This window comes from Saccostrea cucullata, unplaced genomic scaffold (genome assembly GCF_032062105.1).
Source record: "Saccostrea cucullata isolate Sc308-1 unplaced genomic scaffold, CSIRO_AGI_Scuc_v1 ctg15780, whole genome shotgun sequence".
Taxonomy (NCBI): domain Eukaryota; kingdom Metazoa; phylum Mollusca; class Bivalvia; order Ostreida; family Ostreidae; genus Saccostrea; species Saccostrea cuccullata.
The window spans coordinates 24,623-48,108 of NW_026933133.1; the positions used below are offsets into that span (position 1 = coordinate 24,623).

At 34.2% G+C, this 23,486-nt stretch overlaps 2 protein-coding genes across 2 annotated transcripts; both read right to left on the bottom strand.

Moving 5' to 3' along the window:
* Positions 1-9,084: 9,084 nt before the first annotated feature.
* On the bottom strand, positions 9,085-10,091 carry LOC134237342 (galactoside alpha-(1,2)-fucosyltransferase 2-like). The gene has a single exon (XM_062719446.1). It carries the CDS (start codon positions 10,063-10,065, stop codon positions 9,166-9,168), a length of 900 nt encoding a protein of 299 aa, XP_062575430.1. The 5' UTR covers positions 10,066-10,091; the 3' UTR covers positions 9,085-9,165.
* Positions 10,092-20,801: 10,710 nt separating this feature from the next.
* Positions 20,802-22,014, bottom strand: LOC134237343 (galactoside alpha-(1,2)-fucosyltransferase 2-like). Its single transcript, XM_062719447.1, has one exon. The coding sequence runs from the start codon at positions 22,003-22,005 to the stop codon at positions 20,845-20,847; it is 1,161 nt and encodes a 386-aa protein (XP_062575431.1). The 5' UTR covers positions 22,006-22,014; the 3' UTR covers positions 20,802-20,844.
* Positions 22,015-23,486: the final 1,472 nt, after the last annotated feature.

Sequence of the window (23,486 nt, forward strand, 5' to 3'; positions counted from 1 at the left end):
ATAAGAATTCAAAGTTTAGTCATAAGAAATAAGTCAAAACACATAAGAAATAAGTCAAAACACATAAGAAATAAGTCAATATCCCTCAAGGGCGTCCGTAATTAACATATAAAAATTTAGTAATCACGTCATTTTTGTACGTTTAACTACAATACTACAATTAATTGTTCTCAGTAGCTTACCTGAACTTAGTAAGAACTAACAAAAAAATCTCAAAACAAATACGTCAAAACAAATAAGTTATAACAAATAAGTCATAACAAGTAAGTCAATGTCCCTCCAGGGCTTCCGTAGATTAATCAATAGTGGAAAGTTATTTTTTATGATGTATGAATGCCTTGCTTTTGTTTAACTGAAGATTCTGTTTGTGGTTATTTTTCAAACTACTAGTAATTTATTGATGTTCTTTTTTTGCTTTCAATTCTTTTTTATAACAAAGGTTACGCCTACCTTGACGATACTTCTGTAAGGAGGGAGGCGATGAATATACAAAGTAATTTTGATTAATCCCAAAAAAATGTCATCCTACTCAACGTAAGAAATGTCGAAATATATTGCATATTGCACCTATACATTAAATGAATGATTGTTTTGAAATTTTTCTATTCATGTATAGCTAATAAACTGGTTGAATTAGAATGAATTATGTTCTTAATCTGTTTTAAAAAAAAAATCCGTGAGTTTGAGTGAAAAATTATACAGCTTTACATGATGCTTTAGTTATAAAACTATTTTGACATGTGTATATAATTTCTGAGATGCCATTAAGTAGTGCTTCAATGCATGTTACGGGAAATAACGTTTTTCTAACTATCTGGATCTAAAGAAGCGTTAATAAGAATTCTATCCCCTTCAGCATGCAAATAAATTTTTTGACTTAAAAATAAATTCAACATTATAAGAAATTCTTGTTGTCATACAGCTGTGGAGATGAATAAAGGGAGTTTAGCCCTATCGGTATGCCTGGTGGTCTGGCAAATAATTGATTGATAATAATGTGTTGTTTTACGTCCAGTTTGAGAATTTTTTAACTCATAAAAAGAGGCCAACATACACTGTTGAAGGGCATTTACTCCTAGCTTTCTACTCAATCGTTTAAAGTATCGTACAGTGTATCCAACTAGACGTATTGTGAGCAATGAACTCACTAAATGATACCCCCGGCTCCCATCTGAATGACAGTGTCCATGTTTTGCTATGGGAAACCCAATATGAGTGCATGTCGGATCAAAAAGTAAAACAGAAGGTGTGCATGACATTAGGTAATAAAGATTTCTGAAAGTTTCATCAAATTTCATTCTGTGGTATAAGAGGAGTTGCGGATAAGAGATGGGTACTCCAAAGCGTAACAGACGGACGAAAGGACATCTCGATTACTATATTTCTTCTGTCACTCTAAGTGTATAATTACCTTTTGTAAACGAAATAAAAAAAGTAAAAACTCAGGGTGAAACACACGGGATGTTATAACTGTTTTCCTTTTTCTCAGCATACTTAAGCGTATATTATTTTTTCTGCCTCATGAAAGACTATATTATAAGATTATATAGTGATTTTCCTGTTTCTTCTTATTTTCATGCCCCCGTAAACAAAGTATATAATTTTTGCCCTGTCCGTCCGTCTTTTTGTATGTTTGTCAGCAAAAACTTTAACCTTGCCCGTATTTTTTGACTGGGTGGGACTTTGGCTTTCATAATACACAGGTATATTTCTTGTGGTAAGACCTTTCTTTAGATACCACCATATTTGATCTCTTGACCTTGGAGGTTGACATACCGGGTACTTTTACAGCAAATTTCCAAACTTTTACTTTTGCCATAACTGTAAAACGGTTGGTGCCAGGACTTTCATTCTTCACATATGTATTTTTCATGACAAGACCTTCCATTGAATACCAACAACTTTAACTTGATCTTGGAGATTGATATACTTTTAAAAGCTTTAACATTGGCCATAACTTTTGACTGGCAAAAGCTAAGGCTTTCATACTTCAAATATGTAATGCCTGTGCAAAACCTTTCATTGGACACCAACAACTATGACCCATAGACCTTGACATTGGAGTTTGACCAACTTTAACCTTGGCAATTACTTTTGAACGGTTGGTGTTAGGAATTATAAAGCTGCAGAACTGTAGCTTTTCGAAAAAAATATGTATTGACAGACCGGAGAGCTACACTGCCACCCATTAAAAAGAACTGTATATTTATTGCGCTCAAAAAAGTGCGATGTTTCTCGATGTTTTTCTCCATGTTTTTAAAACTGCCATCTCAAAATAATACTAACCGTGTGTTCCTTACATATTCTTTACATACACTGTTTCCACAACAAAACATTCCCAATAATTGTTTAAAAAAGCCCTCCTCGCAGTGAAATTGAGATCATCGAAATTTCGCCTACTTAAAAAGCCATTTTGGTTTGCAAGATTATTCGGTCCAACACGCATCGTGCAGATGTAAAGTACGAGAGTACTTGATAGAGGAGTAAGGACTTTTTTGAAATCTAGCTTTTATTTGCAATTCAGGACAGATTTTGCAAGAATTAATCCAAAACCGCGCGCACTTTTTTGTGTGCAATAACTATACATTTTCTTCATGAGTGGCACTGTAGCTCTCCGGTCTGTCAAAAAAAAGGAAAAAAAAATCGGAGAGCTACAGTTCTGCAGCTAGGACTTTCATACTTCAAATATTTTTGTTTTTGAACGGGACCCTCTGTTAGATACCAACCACCTTGACCTTTTGACTTTGATCTTAGAGGCCTACTTTTAAAAAACCTAAACCTTGGACGTAACTTTTGAACACGTGGTGCCAGGACGTTCATACTTCACATGTGTAATCCATTTTATAGAACCTTTCATCGGACACCAACAACTTTTACCCTTTGACCTTGGAGTTTGTCCTACTTTTTAAAAACTTAAACCTTATCAATTATTATACCTTTTGAACGGTTAGGGCTGGGCTTTCATTTTCCCTTATGTAATCTTTGTAACAAAACCTTTCTTCAAAAAACCAACAAGCTTGACCCTTTGACCTTGAGTTTGACCTACCTTTGAAAAACGTTAAACCTGGCAATAACTTTTGAACAGTTGGTGCTAGGGTTTGTATTTCTCATTTGTAGTTCTTATGACAAGACCTTTCATTGAATATCAACAATTTTGACACTTTGACCTCGACTTCGGAGTTTGATCTATTTTTTTATTAACCTTAGCAATAACTCTAGAAAATTTAGGGCTAGGCTTTCATTTTTAGCTCACCTGAGCCGAAGGCTCAATTGAGCTTTTCTGATCACATTTTGTCCGTCGTCCGTCCGTCCGTCCGTCCGTCTGTAAACTTTTCACATTTTCGACTTCTTCTCAAGAACCACTAGGCCAAATTTATCCAAACTTGGTACAAAGCATCCTTGGGTAAAGGGAATTTAAATTGTTAAAATGAAGGGCCAGGTCCTCTCACAAGAGGGAGATAATCAAAAAATACAAAAATTGGGTGGGGTCATTAAAAAATCTTCTTCTCAAGAACCACCGGGCCTGAAAAGCTGAAACTTGGGTGGAAGCATCCTAGGTTAGTGTTGATTCTAAATTATTCAAATCATGACCCCCGGGGGTTGGGCGGGGCCACAATGGGGAATCAAAGTTTTATATAGAAATATATAGGAAAAATCTTTGAAAAGTCTTCTTCTCAAGAACCACTGGGCCAGAAAAGCTGAAACTTAGGTGGAAGCATTCTGGGGTAGTGTAGATTCTAAATTGTTCAAAATATGACCCCCGGGGGTTGGGCTGGGCCACAATGGGGAATCAAATTTTACATAGAAATATATAGGGAAAATCTTTCAAAATCTTCTCAAGAACCACTGTGCCAGAAAACCTGAAACTTAGGTGGAAGCATCTTTGGGTAGTGTAGATTCTAAATTGTTCAAAACATGACCCCCGGGGGGTTGGGCGGGGCCACAATGGGAATCTACACTACCTAAGGATGATTCCACCTAAGTTTCAGCTTTTCTGGCCCAGTGGTTCTTGAGAAGATTCTTAAAGATTTTTCCGATATATTTCTATGTAAAATTTTGAGATTCTAAATTGTTCAAATCATGACCCCCCGGGGTTGGGTGGGGCCACAATGGGGTATCAAAGTTTTACATAAAATATAGGGAACATCTTTAAAAATCTTCTTCTCAAGAACTACTTAGCCAGAAAAGCTGAAACTTAAGTGGAAGCATCCTGGGTTAATAGTGTTAATTTCAAATTGTTCAAATCATGACCCCCGGGTGTAGGGTGGGGCCACAATAGTGAATCAAAGTTTCACATAGATACATATAGAAAAAAAAACTTTAAAATTCTTTTTCTCAAGAACTACTTGGCCAAAAAAAAGCATGAAACCTATGTGGAAGTATCCTGGTTAAGAATAGCATGATCATAGCTTCTCAGGTGAGCGATGTGGCCCATGGGCCTCTTGTTTTCTTATGTACAATCTTTGTGACAAAACCTTTCTCTAAAAACAAACAACCTTGACCATTTGACCTTGAACCTGGAGATTGACCTACCTTTAAAAACATTAACCTTGGCCATATTTTTTGAACAGATGGTGCTAGGGTTTTATATTTTACATTTGTATTTTTTCTTGGAAGGACTAACTTTGGGTATCACCATGTTTGATTTGCATTTGAATGTTTCAAAAACACATCTTGTTTACTTTATAAGTTTGTGTAAACGAGTTCTCGAGCACCAAAAATGGATTTATTTTGAAAGGAATAAAATATGCAAAATATGTAAAAATAACGATCGAAAGTCGTGTAAGGTGTCATGGAGGAGTGAGTACTCCCTGCCGACCGGTCACATTCGCCATGTGCTCCTTGTCATGATCGGGGGAAAACAGAAAATAATGTCAACAATTCTGTGAGTAAAAAATTTTATTTCAATAAGTATAAAAAAAAATTAGTCAGCAATTGACTCAATTAAGATAGTGTTCATATGTAGAGCATGCTCTTGCGTATTGATATACATGTAAACCCTGTATGCAGGTGATAAGGGTATAATGCTGTGCACTTTATAAAACTTCTAAGTGTTAACTCTAATAAATGTATTTATTTAAGGAATCACTGTCTAGTTAGTATAGTATGCCAGGGCATCAACGATAGTGGGAAACATGGGATAATTTGCATAACGGGCGAAGCCCGTTATGCATAAATTATCTCATGTTTCCCACTATCGTTGCATGATGTCCCTGGCATACTATACTAACTAGACAGTGATTCCTTATATTTCCATTTCATTGTGAAATAAAATTGTAGATTTAGACTTTAAAAATGTTGACATAGACTTTAAATTACACGAGGACTTCCATGCCAATTTCAATAATCCTCGCCCACTGACGTCAAACACGTAGGCAGCCGCACGAGATTTACATGCATATTTAGCCTCCTTAGCGTCAGACACAGAGATAGATGCGCACGAGATTTGCATGCATATTAGGCCTCCTTAGCTCCTGACCTATTCGACCTGCCTAATTTGCATTCCGGCAGAATTATCAAGAAATAAACTCGGACAACTTTCAAAGAGTTATCACAGAGAAAAAAATTGGAAATGGAAATATTTAAACACTACTTTATAGAATGGTGGAATATTTTCAAATTATTACGAAAAATGAGTCTTCTCAACAATTGTTGAAAGAAAATCAAATATCACCGATGAAAACCAATGTTCCATGACGTAGCTTAAAACAATAGATCTGTACTTTGCAGCACGTGTTTTGTGTAATTAGCATCTTTTTGTGATCATGATCAAATTTAAGAAACTGGTTTCATTAAAAATAATTAAAAAAAAAAACAAATCATTGGCGAAATGACCATTGAGAAAGAAAGGACAGCCGTCGGAATGCTGATATATGAATCATCCTTGCACCACGTTTTACTCACTTTTGTCTTAGTTTTTTTATTGTCTTTGATATTACTTTTAAAAAATAACAACCAGTATCAAAACCCATCTAAACACAATTTTCTATAGGCTGTTCGTCATTCTCATCGCCAATTTATCACAAATTGAAAGCTTTGAACAAAATTTAACCAAACTGGAAGTGACCTTGATTTTCGTCTGAGGCCAAGGTTTCGCATCATACCATGTTCAAAGGCTGTTAAATTGTCCTGAAACAATCTCGGAAACATGAACACAAACAATTTCAATTGTATGATAATGATAAGAAATCGGTGCTCGTGGCTGTCTAATATCATCTCAAGCAGTCTGAATCATCCCTAAAGCGGTGCACCTACGTGCTAAACGTCCGCGAGGATGTAGACCAAAAGGCCTTTGTGTGATGCTGCACTGTCAAATTCCCGCATCTGAATCCGTTTGAACAAATTTGGGATTTTTATAAGGAATGTCAAATCCCCACTTCCACACAATTTCAACGGGTTGGAAAGATCTGTGCAGTTGGTGTGACAGCATATGGGCCAATCTCCTATTCAGGGGCACATGGTATCCAACAAAGGATCCTTGTAGTAATTAGAGGGTGTGGTGGTCTGGGTACCTGTAAAGTGCGAAACGAAATAGAAACGAAACGAAACGAAACGAACTGAAACGAAACGAAATCTGCCGAAACGAAACGAAACCTACCGAAACGAAACGAAATCAAGACGAAACGAAACGAAATCAAAACGAAACCTGTCGAAACGAAACGAAACAAATCTTTCAGTGTGTTTTTTTTTTTCAAATCAAGCTGAAATTTATATAGTTCAAGCACCACAGGCAATTGTTTCTCTTCAAGCTCATACAAAGGCGTCGGAAGGAAATTGAAAGTGAGGGGTGGGTGGGTGGGCTTAACCAACAATAAAGGTCAACCCCAATTTTCAATGCCTATATATGTCTTTGCAAAAAAATTGGGGGGGGGGGTTAGCCCCCCCCCCCCCCGCTTCCGACGCCTATGTCATATTTTGTTAATATCTTACTGAATAATTTACCTACTTAAAAATGACATCGTTCGCTTCGAGAGACTTTTTTTCTTGTCAGTTAAATCGTTTTAGACGTCTCTGATCGAGCCTCTTTCTTGCAAACCACTCCTTTCTTCCTTGAAAATTACCCCGATACAAAATAGGACCGTATGCATGTAGAAAGGATACAAACTTCCGCCAGAGTTCGTTTGCTCACAAACCAAAGGCCTCGACGGGGAGTATGAGAAAGGATACACAAGGAGTTACATGTATAATTGAACGATAAACCCAGACACCTCGGAATGGAATACTAAATACTCTAAGTATCTGGTTTATCCTATGTTTTAAGACATTCGCAATACAACAATACAGTGACTTTATTTCGACCCGTACATAATCGCCTTTACATGTAACACATCAATTTTGATAGATATCTTGTATATCTTGTATATCTCGATAACGACGGATTTTTTCCGTTATTTCCTGATCATGACAACGAGCACACGGCGGGTGTGACCGGTCGGCAGGGGATGCTCACTCCTCCATGGCACCTGATCCCACCTCTGATGTTTCGGAGGTCCGTGTTTGCTCTGCTCTTATTTTGTATATTGTTTAATGGACTTTGAGATTGAATACTGTTCGTTATCTCCATATCCTTCTTGTATCTAGATAAATAAGGACTGAAAATAAGAGTAAGATATGAAAATTAGAAAATACTGCACATATTGAAATTATACATGCATAGTACGCTCGTGAATATTTGTAGCTGGCAAACATGTAAATACATCATTAGACTGAGAAAGGAGCATAATTTATCGGTAATAAAATTTTATATTAAGATGTGCTTGAACCATATAAATTTTATTTGAAGTTAAAAAAAATTCCACATGCAATTACACAAAAATAATTATATACATGTACCTTGATTTAAAGAATAAAACATTTTGATAGTTTTTTTCGTTTCGTTTCGACAGGTTTTGTTTTGATTTCGTTTCGTCTTGATCTCGTTTCGTTTCGGTAGATTTCGTTTCGTTTCGGCAGATTTCGTTTCGTTTCAGTTCGTTTCGTTTCTATTTCGTTTCGCACTTTACAGGTACCCGTGGTGGTCTTACTCCATTAAGATTATTTAGCGTGAATTTTCATTTTGAGGGTAAATCATTTCCTTGACACTTTGCTTTAAAGTCTGAAGAAATACTTACATGAAATTTTCGAACTGAAATATGCCTCATTAACCATGAATTAAAGAAAATTATTTATTGAATGCATTTTTTAAAACTTAAAAAATGTTAGGTGAACATGTAGAAGTTTGGTTCAGTGTATAAGTAAGGGAAGTTGAGGATTAAGAACTCGTCACGTTTATTATAAGTCTTTGTTCTTAGATTACCATTAACGTCTTTCTTCTGTGAAATATCCAATTATCAAACAAATGTTTAAGACTCTGTCTTGTCTTGGATGTCAAGCTCAACGGGATAACATTCTATTCCATATGAATACAAAAACGGTTTACTAATAAAGGCGCCCATGGGAATTCCCATGAACTCGAGCACCTTTTACAATCAACTTCAGAGTACAGACTATTATATGCTTCAATTTTATTCATGACATCTGATGTTATTTTGAAGATCTGTGTTCGTCCTTCTCCCGATCTGTATTGTGACAATGTATTTTTGAGTATGGTTGTTGTACACAATCTATTTGATTTATTTTTGATTTGCTCAATATTGATACCATTTGTGTATTAACAACTTAACTTCAGATCCAACATATTTTTTTTTAAATTCTCAATCTACGTAGTGTGAAATTCGTAGACCAGAGGAATCTACAAAATATCTGTGTTATAGAATCAATTCTGTTTTTGAAATAATCTTATTTTCATTATATATTTAGTAATGATTGACTCTTTTAATATATGAATGTCAAGCAACATTAGTTTTCACCCCAAATGCCAGCTTAGAAAAATCCTAATACTTTGAAATCACTAATATTCGTGTGGTGTTTATTTTCGTTGTTTTGAAGAGACCTCCATATGAGTGAAAAATTCTCGAAAGGGACGTTAAACAATATACAATCATATACATGAAGAGACCCACGAATTTATGTCCACCACGAAATGCAATTTTTCACATATATTACTACTGAATAATTCTTAAACCTCGAAATCAATCCCCATGAACCAATATATTTTTCTCAATCCACGAAAATTTTACCCCTCGAAAATATGTGGTTTTACAGTACTCAATCCAATCTGTCATTTTATAATCCTATCCAGTGTGGGTAGAAAAAATCCATGAAGTCTGAGCTGAAGGTATGTCGACGTTTTGAATCTTCTAAAACGGGCCATTTATAGAATGTCACTGTTCCGTTAGTAAACCAGCCTGCCCACCAGCTAAAGGAACCAACCGACGATATCATGTGATCACACGACGCCATTAAAGCCAAATCTTCTTCCGGTAAATTTCCGTCCATAAATTCGACCGTGTAGTTTTTAGGAATATTTGCTTTACTCCAAGCCATACCATTGGAACAAACAACAAAAATTGGACTGGAGTAACTTCTAAAGTATTGGAAAGCTTTTTCAAAGTACTCCTTAGTTGCAATCGAAAGGACATTTTCAAGGCTTAAGGTGACTACATCTCCACGTCTTACGTGGACAGCGATAAGAGTAACATTCTCTCTGGAAGTATTATATTTCCTTAAAACATTTTCCATTAACTTATTTGCTTTTGTTTGAATGTGACTTCTAAATTTAAGAATTTCTCGTAGTTCATTTGACACATTATGGAAATATTTCCATGACTGCAAATATCGCCCCACTCTATATGTTGCATCTGATTTAAAATCTACAATATCTTTATCATAAGAATGCGTTTTATGCTCTTTTCGATATATTGCGTTGTCACACTCGTGTTTGTTTGTACTGATCAGAATGTTTTTACTGTCTTTTATTTGAAATATTTGGTATACTTTATCAGATTCTCCGACTACTAACTTCATACCTTTAGAGGCAGCAATTCCGTATCCAGAGGCAAACTGAAATAAATTACTTCCAAGTCTTCCCATATACTTAACACAAACATAAAACTCGGTTGACTGTTTGTTTGTGATGGATACTGGTGAGGTTGTAAATTTGGCAATGGAAGAAAACATCGACATTCCTTTAGAGCCATGTTTTATTACTGGTATGTTTCCACTCCAAATTGTATCTCCTTTAGAGACATTTGTTCTCCTTCTAGTATTTGGCGTCTCTGTGGAATTGTTTTGGAGTTCTACTCTTCCCAAGATATTACCTGAAGACACCTGATGTTTTCGTAAAGTACCGTTTAAAAAGCTTTTGCGGATAGATTGGTCAGGTTCAAGATGCTTGCTCATCATGATGAGGGTAACGACAGTTATAAACATTGCAACGTATGTCAAACCTGCAGTGATAAAATAGCCATAGATTAATATACCCTATAGTTTTAATTAGTTGTACGAAAAATTGCCAAATATTATAAGTCTAAAAACAAGAAATCTCATTACTTTATGGAATATTAAAAAAAGAATCTATTCATGATAAAAATATTTTCAAACCAAGATGAAAATAAGTATAAATTGATTTACTTACTGCGTTTTATATTCAAAGATAAACCATTTGTTGAAATGGATAAAATGGTTTCTTTATTTCCCATTTTAACTAAATCAAAACCGAGAAATATACATATACTGAAATGTCGTTAAAAGATGCTTAGAAACAGATTTGAAGTTAATACTTTCTCACATTTTCTGAATAATATCACGAATTATATATTTTAGCATTATATTTTAGAATTATAGCATATCACAAGAAAATATGATATCTTTTTCTTAATCTAGAAGTTATTGAAACTTCGAATTTCTAGACGGGTTTGATTGACACATCCTTGCACTTTCACAACTTATCATTAATGATAACTGTTAATAAAACTATAATCTAAAAATCACATCTCTTATTGAGAGACCACCTTGTACCTGCCGATTGAGAGCTGCAATTTAGACTTATACTAGGCACTCAGGGCCATTGACCAGAAAGGGATCGTTTAGTACGTGTCCCAGCACCTAGTTCGACACGAGACCATAGGGCCACTGCACAGTAAGGATCTTTTAATACCAGCACCTAGTTCGACAAGAGACCATAGGGCCACAGCACAGTAAGGATTTTTTCCTACAACATCTACTGCGACACGAGAGACCTCGGTTAATACGGTCTCGACTGAAAGACCGGCCTTCAAACCAACTGTGGAATATGAAAGTGAGGAAGTATATTTAAAGGATAAAATAGCAAATCCATAGAGAAAAAAACCAGTTTTAACCTGATCCAACATTCTCCACATTTTCGTTCCGTATATTCTATCTATAAATGAAATCTTATCGGTATTCATGAATTAGTGCATCCTCGCCTGCGCCAAAGCCGCTAAAGTACAGTCCATGAAACGTTCTACTTTCCCAGTTTTCCGTTCGTTCAGCGTGCGTTCACCGTTGGCTCTCCGTTCACAGTTTTGCTTTCACCGTTCACCGTGCACTCGCGTTAACCGTTCACAAAACGTTCACCGTTCGCTCTTCGTTCAGTGTACTTTGCGTTCACCTTGCGTTCAGCGTACACTTATCGGTCAGTCTTTATTGTCATTTGGAACACCAAAGTGACAGGACTTATCTTTTTGATGGTAAGGATTTAGACGTTATTTTAATTTGATAAGTAAGATATAGTGTTTAAAGAATCATTATTTCATGGCAAAAATAATCCACGATATTTATTCTTTTTAATATTGAAGCTTAAGTATGAAGCCTGCAATTTTAAGTACAAATACAGTATCAATTTGTACAACAGGGGAATTGTAGGACGGAATAAATACAATGCCTAGTAACATTAACCTAAATTCAAATATCTTTTGAATTCTACATTTAACTAGCAGCATCTAATTACAATTTGGAGAATTAAATTTTACCATTTAAATTTAAAGGTATTTGGTTTAAAGCCGCAACTTACCCTTTAGGTTTCGTCCCAGCTGTAGTTTCTTTTCTTATTTCATCATTTTTATGTTTTTGGATAGGACATTCTACAAATTATGTAGCTCGGCTGAATATCATATTTAATTTTTTTTAATCACAATCGATCAAAATGATGTTAAAAGAGTATGGCCGATAATTCTTGGAAAACAGATGTCGAAATTACGAAAAAAACATATATATTTTAAAATTTTATTTATTCTTAAAATTGACTGTCATTGTTCTTATATGACGTGATATCAATAGCGCAATATTCGTAAATGTTAAACAATATTTGTGTATTTTATTGAATAATATTCAATACATTTCTGATGATGGGCTAGTTTTAGAATAATTATTTTTATTTCTGGCGTTTTTAAATTTGATATACTAGGTAAGGATTTCATTATCACGAATCTATGGTAAGGTTTTCTATCATACACATATTAAATCAATTACATTTTACATCAGTGAGAATTTGTATATATTTGAGTTGTTATCCTAAAAGCAGAACTACAGTTTGTAAACTGACTCCATTTGTTTCTGAAGAAAAGATACTATAGATCTGACACGGAATGTTCCTTCTACCGGATCCATACATACAGTTCACATAAGGTGTGACCGGTTGCTTACTCGTCATAGGCACGTAATCCCGACTATTTTCAGATCTTTCAGACTTTTTTTTTTAGACCGATCACTCGTTAGCTTTACCCTTTTCATTGTTGTAGTCAGCATTTGACTCAGAGATAAATTGTATTTGCTGACAAGATCATTTTATCGACCATAGAATTTACGATATGTTGACTTTAAACAAAGCAGCTGAAATTCTTGTTTCATCAACTTGTTTGTCAATAATTAATATACCTCGTTTTGGACATTTTCGGGTTGGGTGAACATTTACAAACTAGCGACTACGGATCTTCAGTATGGAGCGAATTATGCGCAAAAATATTTTAAGTGAAGTATATATAGTATTTAAACTGCCTTTTTACACCTTGAATGGGATGTCGTCATGCATCGCTAAGGGTTTTTTTTAACATAAACTACATAGCATATGTAGATAAAGTACATACCATACAACCTTGCCTTCTTAAAAAAAAATAAAATTAAGTTGGGTTAATAAAATAAAATTGTCCAAGAATTCTATATCTTTAAGAACTATTCCAGTTTGAGGGCACAACCAAGCATTTTCGGTGAACACCATTAAGTAAATTTAACTCATTTATCGTTAGGGGGTGTAGAACAGTCAGGAAAAAATGACTAGCTCGAAGAAACCTGACAGGTAAAATAGATTCCAATATCTTTCATTACTAAATTTTATTCATTAACTACAGCATTACCCTATTTAACTATACTGCAACAAAAATTGGGGAAGGGGGGGGGCGGTAACCGGGCAATGAACATTTTTTACATTAAAAAGTTTTTTTTATTTACATTTGGGTCCCCCTAGCCTCATGAGGCTACACGTCTGCTCCTTCACAAGCCAAAAAACGTCATCAGATGTGCTTATGTTTGGTACATATACATAAAGTAGCTTTATTTTCCGTAGTATATTACATATTGCATGACTATATAGGGATGGAGGGCTCCACTGCCCCCCTTTAGGTTCATAAAACCATGAATTTCATGTCATTCTTAACAATTCATTCCTAACAATTCGAAATTTTGTGGAATGCCTTACCAGTATTTCATTTGTCGTAGTAAAGCTCATCCAAGCTTGCAGCATCACACGTGTTTTCAAGTCACCTGAGTCACACGGGTGACCTGTTGCTATCCGTTTTCGTCCGTCGTCGTGTATAAACATTTGAACATTTTCAGCTTCTTCTCTGAAATCACTGAACCAATTTTAATCAAATTTGGTATACAGCATCTATAGGTAAAAGGAAACAAAAATTGTGAATTTTATGGTCCTTGCCTCCCAAGGACCTGAGGGGTGGGGTCAAAACCACTAAAATTTGTGCAATCTTTAAAAATCTTCTTCTTTACTACTGGACATCAGCAGTCAAACTTTGGCATGAATGTAATGAGCATTGAGTCCTCTACCAATATTGTGAAATTCATGGCCCCAGGGTCAAGGGTTCTAACTGCAAGGGTGTGGATATATAGATTATATAGTGAAGATGCATTATTTCTTTGAAAATTCTTCTTTTCTGCTTCTTGGTATTAAATAAGTACATAGTTATAATGAGCAAGAGTGCCTCTTCCAAAATTGTGAAGGTCAGGAGTTCTGGTGTTAGGCTGGGGCTCTTTTGATTATATAGTGAAAATACATTAAATCTTTGAAAACGTTCTTTTTTGCACATAGTTTCTAAGCAGATGAACTACCTATATAGCTATGACGAGCAAGGGTCATTCTTCGAGAATTCTGAATTTCAAGACCCCAGGGTCAGGGGTACGATTAAGGGGAGACGCTATTTTTATATTGAAAATGAATTAATCGTTTGAAATCAAACTTATTTATTAATCAAACATTTTTGATCAGCAAGGGCGCCTTTTCAAACATTGTGCAATATGTGGACCTAGGGTCAGGGGTTCATGTGTGGTAAGGGCACCACTGATTATTGCTGAATACATGTATTACTGATAAGCTGAAATGCATTTTTGTTCCCCAACCCTGCCTATGGGTATTAAGTAACCAAATTAAGTAATTGCTAAGTGTATGGTTATGATGAGCAATGGTGTCTCTTTCAAAATTGTGAATGCCATGGCGTCTAGTTTAAAACATGAACCAAATGCAATAATTGGAAAGTTGTTGCATGATCCTCAGGTGACCTATAAGGTCCATGGGCCTCTTGTTTAATCGTAAGTTTTATAACCTATATTTCGAGAATATACTCGAATTCAAACTTCTGATTCAGAATTGGAAGCCAAGATTTATCACCACAGATTGTTGAGAGCCAAACTCCAAATTTCTCCTTTGAACTAGCCCGAGCTAATGTTGATAACCTACTTAAAAGATTATTTATATTATTTTCAAGGGGTCAGAAATACTGTGGTTCATATATTAAGAAAATATTTTATCATTTAGTAGTATGACAGTTTTGGCATGCGGTATTTTGCGAAATATGTAATATGATGTTGTATGGAATCCTTCTTCTTCTTCTTTTTAAAAAATTAAAAAAAAAATGCAGAATCGAATGTATCTAATAACCATTTTGATTGATTTAGATTACATGTATAATTATCATTTGTTTGTATTAGTTATTTCAATTTGGCATAACATGGTTTCCACGCTTCTTTATCCATAGTCGCTGATAGCTGTAGAAGTTCACCAAACCGAAAATATCCTTTAGAAATTGTTCATACGTAGAGCATGCTCTTGCGAATCGAATCAACTGAGATACATAAACTCTGTATGCAGGTGACGAAGGTATATTGCTGCATATGTAAGGGAGGTTCAACGATAAAAAAGTTAAAGTCATCACTTTTATTATAGAGCTTGGTTGCTAGACTACCATTAACGTCTTTTTGAAGTAAAAGACTGTGCTTGTACATAATTTGGCGTATTCGAAATTTACTGCAATCAATGGATATGGAGTGGTTGGCGTTATCATGAACTAGTGCTACACATTTTTGTTCCGTATATTTTATTTATAAATGAAATCTTAGCGGTAGTCACGAATTAGCGCATCCTCGCCTGCACCAAAGCCGCTAAAGTACAGTCCCTGAAACGTTCTACTTTCCCAGTTTTCCGTTCGTTCAGCGTGCTTTCAGCGTTCGCTCTCCGTTCACAGTATTGCTTTCACCGTTCACCGTGCGCTCGCGCTCACCGTTCACAAAACGTTCACCGTTCGCTCTTCGTTCAGTTTACTTTTCGTTCACCTTGCGTTCAGCGTTCACTTATCGTTCAGTCTTTATTGTAATTTGGAAAGCCGAAGTGAAACGACTTATCTTTTTGTTGGAAAGCATTTAGATGTTTTTTAATTAAATAACTAAGATGTGGTGTTTAAAGAATCATTATTTCATGGCAAAAATTATCTAAGATATTTATTTTTTTATCATTATAACTCAGCTTTTACTTTATTCATGAAATTTCTCTGGAAAATAAATGTTGTTATAAGCATATTAAGTACCTACATGTATGAAGAACGATGCTAAAATATTAAATTTGAAAAAGGGCAATGTACAAATACTTCAAGCACTGTAGCATTTTGTTGTTACGTAAAAGACGACAAATCGTTAATGGATGGATAATAAAGTCTTTTGATTTACCAATTGTAGCAAAAATACAAAAAAAAAAAAAAAAAAAAAAAAAAAAAAATCTAACACGTTCAAAAAAAAAAATACACGAAAGTATGTGTTAGGACTAGTTCTAAGAATTATGAACAGTTCTTCAGATATACAATTAATCAATACCTTTAAAGCAAATTAAATTGATAGTGTTTTTTAAAAAGACCAATTGTTTAAAATGTAATACATTAGATTTTTTCTGCTTCACGTATATAAAGTCTATTATTAGAGAAGGAAAATTCCTTCCTTCACTGTATTTTAATATGTTTGCCTTTCGGTATGATTAAGAGTCCCCCCAGCAGCACCTTTTCTTCCGAAATCGAATTAAATCGAAAACAAAATCAGTCTTAAAACAAATATCAAAACAGTCATTGAATAATAGTGTTTCAAAATATATATGTACCGACAGTGGTATTTTAAATTGGAAGGGAGTACATGTAATTTTCATATTCAATTTTAAATTTGATCCTTCCAAGTATATACACGTATTCCTATTATTTTTCATTAATTTTTTTCCCTTCAGAAATGTGGAAATCAGATCTAGAAATGATAGGAAAAAATGTTAAAACTTCTTGAAAATACTAAATGACTCTTTGACTTTGGCATGTTCGGTGAAACGAGATTTCCTTTCCTGAACTGTGTCGAATGAGTTTGATTAACAGGACAAGCACCTGGACTTCGTGTATACCGTGTAAACTTGAAGAAGGAAAATAAAAGCTGATGGTTACTGTCAAATGGATTTGTTAATGTCAAAAAATCAAAATTACTTTCACTGCCTGGAATATTTAGAAAAAAAAATAAGAATTTTTATTTGATACAGCAGATATCTGAAAATGGAGGGGGGGAGGCTTAAATATCTCTCTCTTTCTCTCTCTCTCTGTCTTTCTGTCTGTCTCTTTCTTTTATTACATTTGTCTGTTCAATAAACACTATGACAGCATATTAATAATTTAGTTCTGAAAATCTGATCTATTACAAATAATTGGGATGCCTCTTTCCAGCATTTTGTCCCAGTATAATCTCGGCCGGGAAATGTCTATGTAGATACATGAAGACGCTTGCATCATAATTATCATAAAAAAACATATAAATATTATAGGGTTATTGAACTTATATTGGTGAATATTGGCGCAAGTTGGCTGTTCAAATGCACGAGCTTGCATTAAAATTGAACAGCCAAGGAGTACCAATATTCACCACTATAAGTTCAATAACTCCTTTATTATATAGCTAAAACATTTCCACATAATTTATAATTATTATTCCAACTAAAAACAATCTTAAATTAATGATTTTTTAGTCTCGGTATTCAAATTAACGTCTGTCTTGTTAGCGCTCAATATCGCATCATTATAAGTTCAATAACTCCTTTATCATATATCTGTAACATTTCCTCATAATTTATGATAATTATTCTAAGTAAAAAAACTCAAATTAATGATTTTTTAGTATCGGTATTCAAATTAACGCCTGTCCTGTAAGCGTTCAATATCGTATCATTTCGATGACCCTACCGAGCGTTATGATTTGATCATTTTAGGTTTTATTGGGTCTAATACGTACTAAATTTTTAATAAATAATTTCATATTTGTGTAAAAATAAACAAATCTTACCTAGATCCTACTTCCTTTCTTAAATTTAGCTCTGAGAATTTAACCAGACGACTTTTTTGTTTACAACGCGGCGTTCCTCTGCATGGTCAAACTCTCGTATTCGGAATGTTTCGGCCATACTCGTATACGTAATACAAACTCAGCGTTCAATAAAATTTCAAGATTCTCTAGATTTTTGGCAGTATTTCATTAGAGACTATTTATTAGCTATATAATAAATAATATTATTGCATAAAATTTTTAAATACGAGTTGATTTATGCAATACGTCTACAAACCTTTGTAAATTAAAAAAAATCGTTATTTTGCACGGAATCGACAATATATGTATGGCTGTTACAACCGTGGTAATTATTTCATTTTATAAGTACTAGTTTTTCTCTTCTAAAATCCACATTTATTTATTTTATTAGTTAAAAGAATAGGCATATTTATTTTATAAGTAGATTAATTATTGATTTAAAACAGCATACATATGTGCAGAAAAAAATTGTTGTAATTACTTATTCATCTATTTATTGTTTATTTATATTTTAGCACCTAGCATTAGAATACAATAGAATAGTTTCAATGCAAGGTACAGATCGGAGGCATTCCGAAAAAATCGTTCATCCTGCGTTTACCGTCTATTTACCGTCCACTTTGCGCTCGCATTTGAGCTCCATTCGCGTTCTGCGTTCGTTCACCGTTCACACATCGTTCACTCATCGTTCGCTCTGCGTTCGTTCAGCATTCGTTCACCGTTCAGGCGGAAAAGTAGAACGTTTCAGGGACTGTATGAAGCCTGCAATTTTAAGTACAAATACGGTATGTAAAACAGGGGAATTGTAGGACGTAGTAAATACAATGGTTAGTAAAATTCACCAAGGTTCAAATACCTTTTGAATTTTGCATTTAACTAGCAGCATCTAATAACAATTGGGAGAATTAAATTTTACTATTTAAAGCTAAAGGTATTTGATTTAAAACGGCAACTTACCCTTTAGGTTTCGTCCAAGCTGTAGTTTCTTTTCTTATTTCGTCATTTTAATGTTTTTGGATAGGACATTCAACAAGTTGTGTACCATATGACACAGAGGATAGGATCGTCTTTTTTTCACAATCGGCCAAAATGATGTTTAAAGAGTATGGCCGATAATTCTTCGAAAACAGATGTCGATATTGAGAAAAAAACATGTTTTAAAAGTTAGTTTATTCTTAATATTGACTTCCAGTGTTCTTATATGACGTGGTAACAAAAGAGCAATATTCGTAAACGTTAAAAAAATATTTGTGTATTTTTATGAAAACTCCTAATATTCAATCAATTTCTGATGACGGGCTAGCTTTAGGATGATTTTTTTATTGCTTGCCTTTTAAAAGTGATATACTATGTAAAGATTTCATTATCACGAATCTATGGTAAGGTTTTCTATCATACAAGGGTTGTCCGTAAAGTTCGTGGACAACTAAGAATTGCATAAATGTTTTGTCATTGATATTCAACATTAGGATATTTCTAATCCTTTTCTAAATGTGAATTGAAAAATGTAAAATCGTATTCAATTTCAAATGTTTAATTACAATTATAATTAGACTCGGAATGGAGACCCGGAGCACTGCAATCAAAAAAATGTTTATCACTTTATGAATTTCATTTGTATTTTGTAAAATTCTGTGGAAATCTAGATTACGTTTATATTATGAGATTGACAGAAGTTATCACGCCAAACCTGAAAAATTTGAACGTTCAAAGTTGTAAAATGGCTGAGCAATATATCAAAGTTAGAACACATTAAGACGGATCGGAATTGTTAAAAAAGGGACGTTTTCGGAATAGGTGGAGCAGTGAGCAGTGATAAAATTCTGCGTAGACATCGGATAAACACCTACAGAGACCAATACATTTTGTAAATAATCGGCAAAACATAGTAAAACAAGCCGTACATTAGTACTTAAGTGGCATATAATATTTTCGGACGGAAGGAACAGTTTACAGGATGACATGCGTGAAGGAAAAACCATCATTCCGAGATTGCAGTGCTGTAAAAAATGAATTTCGTAACGTGACTTAACCGTATTTCCGTAAATAAAATCGTTTTTTTACGCGGACAGATGTTGGATGATTGCAGGATATGAGACAGGATATGAGACAGGCATTGTTAAATATCATTTTACGCATGAAACCTGAAAATTATTGCACATGTTTATGACTGGTTAAATGAGGTTGGATGATTGCAGGATGTGAGACAGGCATTGTTAAATATTATTTTACGTATGGAACCTGAACATTTTGTGCACATATTTATGACTGGTTAAAACGACATAAGAAATGTATTGAGTTAAATGGTGACTATGCATGTTGAGAAAAGTTACATGTAGTCGTATAATGCTTTTGATGTCGGGTAACGTCAAGAATTTTCATTTTAGTGCTCCGGGTATGAGTGGTTGTCTTTTTTTTATCTGATAAAAATATAACAATCTGTGCTTTGTTTTTGTTGAAAACTTGCATGTTAATAAAATAAAACATAAATTTAATTAAAATAATAGTTTCATATATTTTATCAATGTTTGTCAGTAATTATCAATGTTGTCCACGAACTTATAAAATAAGTATATTAAATCAATTACATTTTACATCAGTGTGAAAATGTATATATTTGAGTTGTTGCCTAAAAAAGGAACTGCAGTGTGTGGACTATATCCATTTGTTTCTGAAGAAAAGATACCAGAGATCTGACACGGAATGTTCCTTCTACTCGATCCATACATACAGTTAACATAGGGTGTGACCGGTTGGTTACTCCTCCTGGGATTTGCTCTATATTGATATATTTGTGTATTCACAACATAACTTAACTTGAGATCCAAAAATCTTTTTAAAAAACTCTTAAGCTACTAGTAAGCAGTATACAATTCGTAGACCAACGGAATCCACAAAAATCTATAATTTATAGAATCAATTATGACTTTGAAATGATTTTATTTTCATGAGATATTTACTAATAATTGAATCTTTTAATATATGAATGTAAAGCAACATCAGTTTTCATCCCAACCCAAATGCTAGCGAAGAAAAATCATAATAACTCTATCTAATCTGTTCATTTTATAATCCTATCCAATGTGGGGAGAAAAAATCCGTAAAGTCTGAGCTGTACTCATGTCGACGTATTGAATCTTCTACAACTGGCCATTTATAATATGTTACGAATCCGTTCGTAAACCAGCCTGCCCACCAGCTGAAAGAACCAACCGACGATATCACGTGATCACATGACGCCATTAAAGCCAAATCTTCTTCCGGTAAATTTCCGTACATAAATTCGACCGAGTAGTTTTTGGGAATATTTGCTTTACTCCAAGCCATACCATTGGAACAAACAACATAAATCGGACTGGAGTAATTTCTAAAGTATTGGAATGCTTTTTCAAAGTACTCCTTAGTTGCAACCGAAAAAGCATTTCCAAGTGTGAGCATATCACCACGTCTTACGTGGACAGCGATAAGGGTAACATTCTCTCTGGAAGTATCATATTTCCTTAGAACATTTTCCATTAACTTATTTGCTTTTGTTTGAATGTGATTTCTAAATTTAAGAATTTCTCGTAGTTCATTTGACACATTATGGAAATATTTCCATGACTGTAAACATCGCCCAACTCTATATGTTGCATTTGGTTTAAAATCTACAATATCTTTATCATAAGAATTCGTTTGACGTTCTTTTCGAAATATTGCGTTGTCACACTCATGCTTGTTTTTGCTGATCAGAATGTTTTTACCGTTTTTAATTTGAAATATTTGGTAAATTCTATCAGTTACTCCGACTACTAACTTCATACCTTTAGAGGCAGCAATTCCGTATCCAGAGGCAAACTGAAATAAATTATTTCCAAGTCTTCCGATATACTTAACACAGACATAAAACTCGGTTGACTGTTTGTGTTCGACGGATGCTGGTGAGGTTGTAAATTTGGCAATGGAAGAAAACATCGACATTCCTGTAGAGACACTTTTTATTAATGGTATGTTTCCGCTCTTCCACAATGACGAAGCGTTCCAAGTTGTATATTCTTTAGAAACATTTGTTCTCCGTCTAGTATTTGGCGTCTCTTTTGAATTGTTTTGGAGTTCTACCCTTCCCCTGATATTACTTGAAGACACCTGATGTTTTCGAAAAGTACCGTTTAAGAAACTTTTGCGGAGAGATTGATCAGGTCCAAGATGCTTGCTTATGATAATGAGGGTAACGACAGTTATAAACATTGCAACGTATTTCAAACCTGCAATGATAAAATAGCCATAGATTAATTTACCTATAGTTTTATAAGTTGTACGAAAAATTGCCAAATTTTATAAGTCTAAAAACAAGAAATCTCATTGCTTTATGGAATATTAAAAAAAGAATCCATTCATGATAAAAATATTTTCAAACCAAGATGAAAAAAGGATAAATTGATTACTTACAGCGTTTTATATTCAAAGATACACCATTTGTTGAACTCGATAAAATGGATTCTATATTTCCCATTTTCACTAAATCAAATCTTAAAGAAAACGAAACCGAGAAATATACATATACTGAAATGTCGTTTTAAGATGCTTAGAAACAGATCTGAAGTTTTCTCACATTTTCTGTATAATATCACGACTTATATATTGCAATAGCATTTCTCACGAAAATATGATAAATATCTTTAAGGTCTTCCGTTTCAGACGGAAGACCTTATAGAGATTCTACTGTTTTTTTAAGGTCTTCCGTTTCAGACGGAAGACCTTATAGTGATTAACTGTTTTTTCTTCTTCTTATTATTTTTTTCCCCAAATCTTGTCGGCAAGATTTCTCAGAGATGGCTGGACGGATTTTTCTGAAATTTTCAGGGATGATAGAGAATGAAAATACCCCGAGAAATTTTTTCATTTTTTCGAAATTTACTTCCGGTCGTCAGATATGTCCGATTTCCGCTTTTTTCAAAAATATTTGATCCGAGTGAGATCTCAGAAACGGTAAGAGATTAAGACACCAAACTCTCAGGGATAATAGATCTTGATAAGTAGGCGAATCCATTTGGGTTAAAATCGTCCGTCGTCACTTCCGGTTGTCACAGGAAGTGTTTATACATATCTAAAATTTCAACTTTTCTTTTTTGAAACTTTTTTTGCATTACATTATATTATTTTACTTGTAGTGTTGAAATATGTCAGTCCCACCGGAACCAAAAACGGCAACTTCCGGTTATAAGGGAGAAACTACAGAATTTGAGTATTTTTCTTTCCCATGTTTTTTATAGATAAAGTATTGGGAATGATTTTTGGATATGTTATTTAGATTGCAAATGTCTACAGTAACGTCAAATATCTTTGTAAAATTCACTTCCGGTCGCGTGATTTCCTGTCCTCACAGTTAGAAGTTATCATAGCTAGATCTCGTAAACGGTAAGAGATTAAGACACGAAACTAGTAGGGATGGTAGACCTTGATAACTAGACAAATCCATTGAGTTTAAGATCGTCCGCTGTCACTTCCGGTTGTCACAGGAAGTGATCAAATAAATCAAAATTTTAAACTTTTTTTAATGGAATCTTTCTTTGTATTACCTTATAGCATCTTATTTGTAGTTTCGAAATATGTCAGTCCCACTGGAAACAAAAACGACAACTTCCGGTTATGAGAGAAAAACTGCATAAATTGAGTATCATACTATCCCATAAATATCTTTTATAAAACGAGTATTTGAAATGATTTTA

Bases quoted from the DNA above. Each gene is read 5' to 3' on its own strand.
- LOC134237342 (XM_062719446.1), bottom strand. From the start codon at position 10,065: ATGTCGATGTTTTCTTCCATTGCCAAATTTACAACCTCACCAGTATCC.
- LOC134237343 (XM_062719447.1), bottom strand. From the start codon at position 22,005: ATGTTTATAACTGTCGTTACCCTCATTATCATAAGCAAGCATCTTGGA.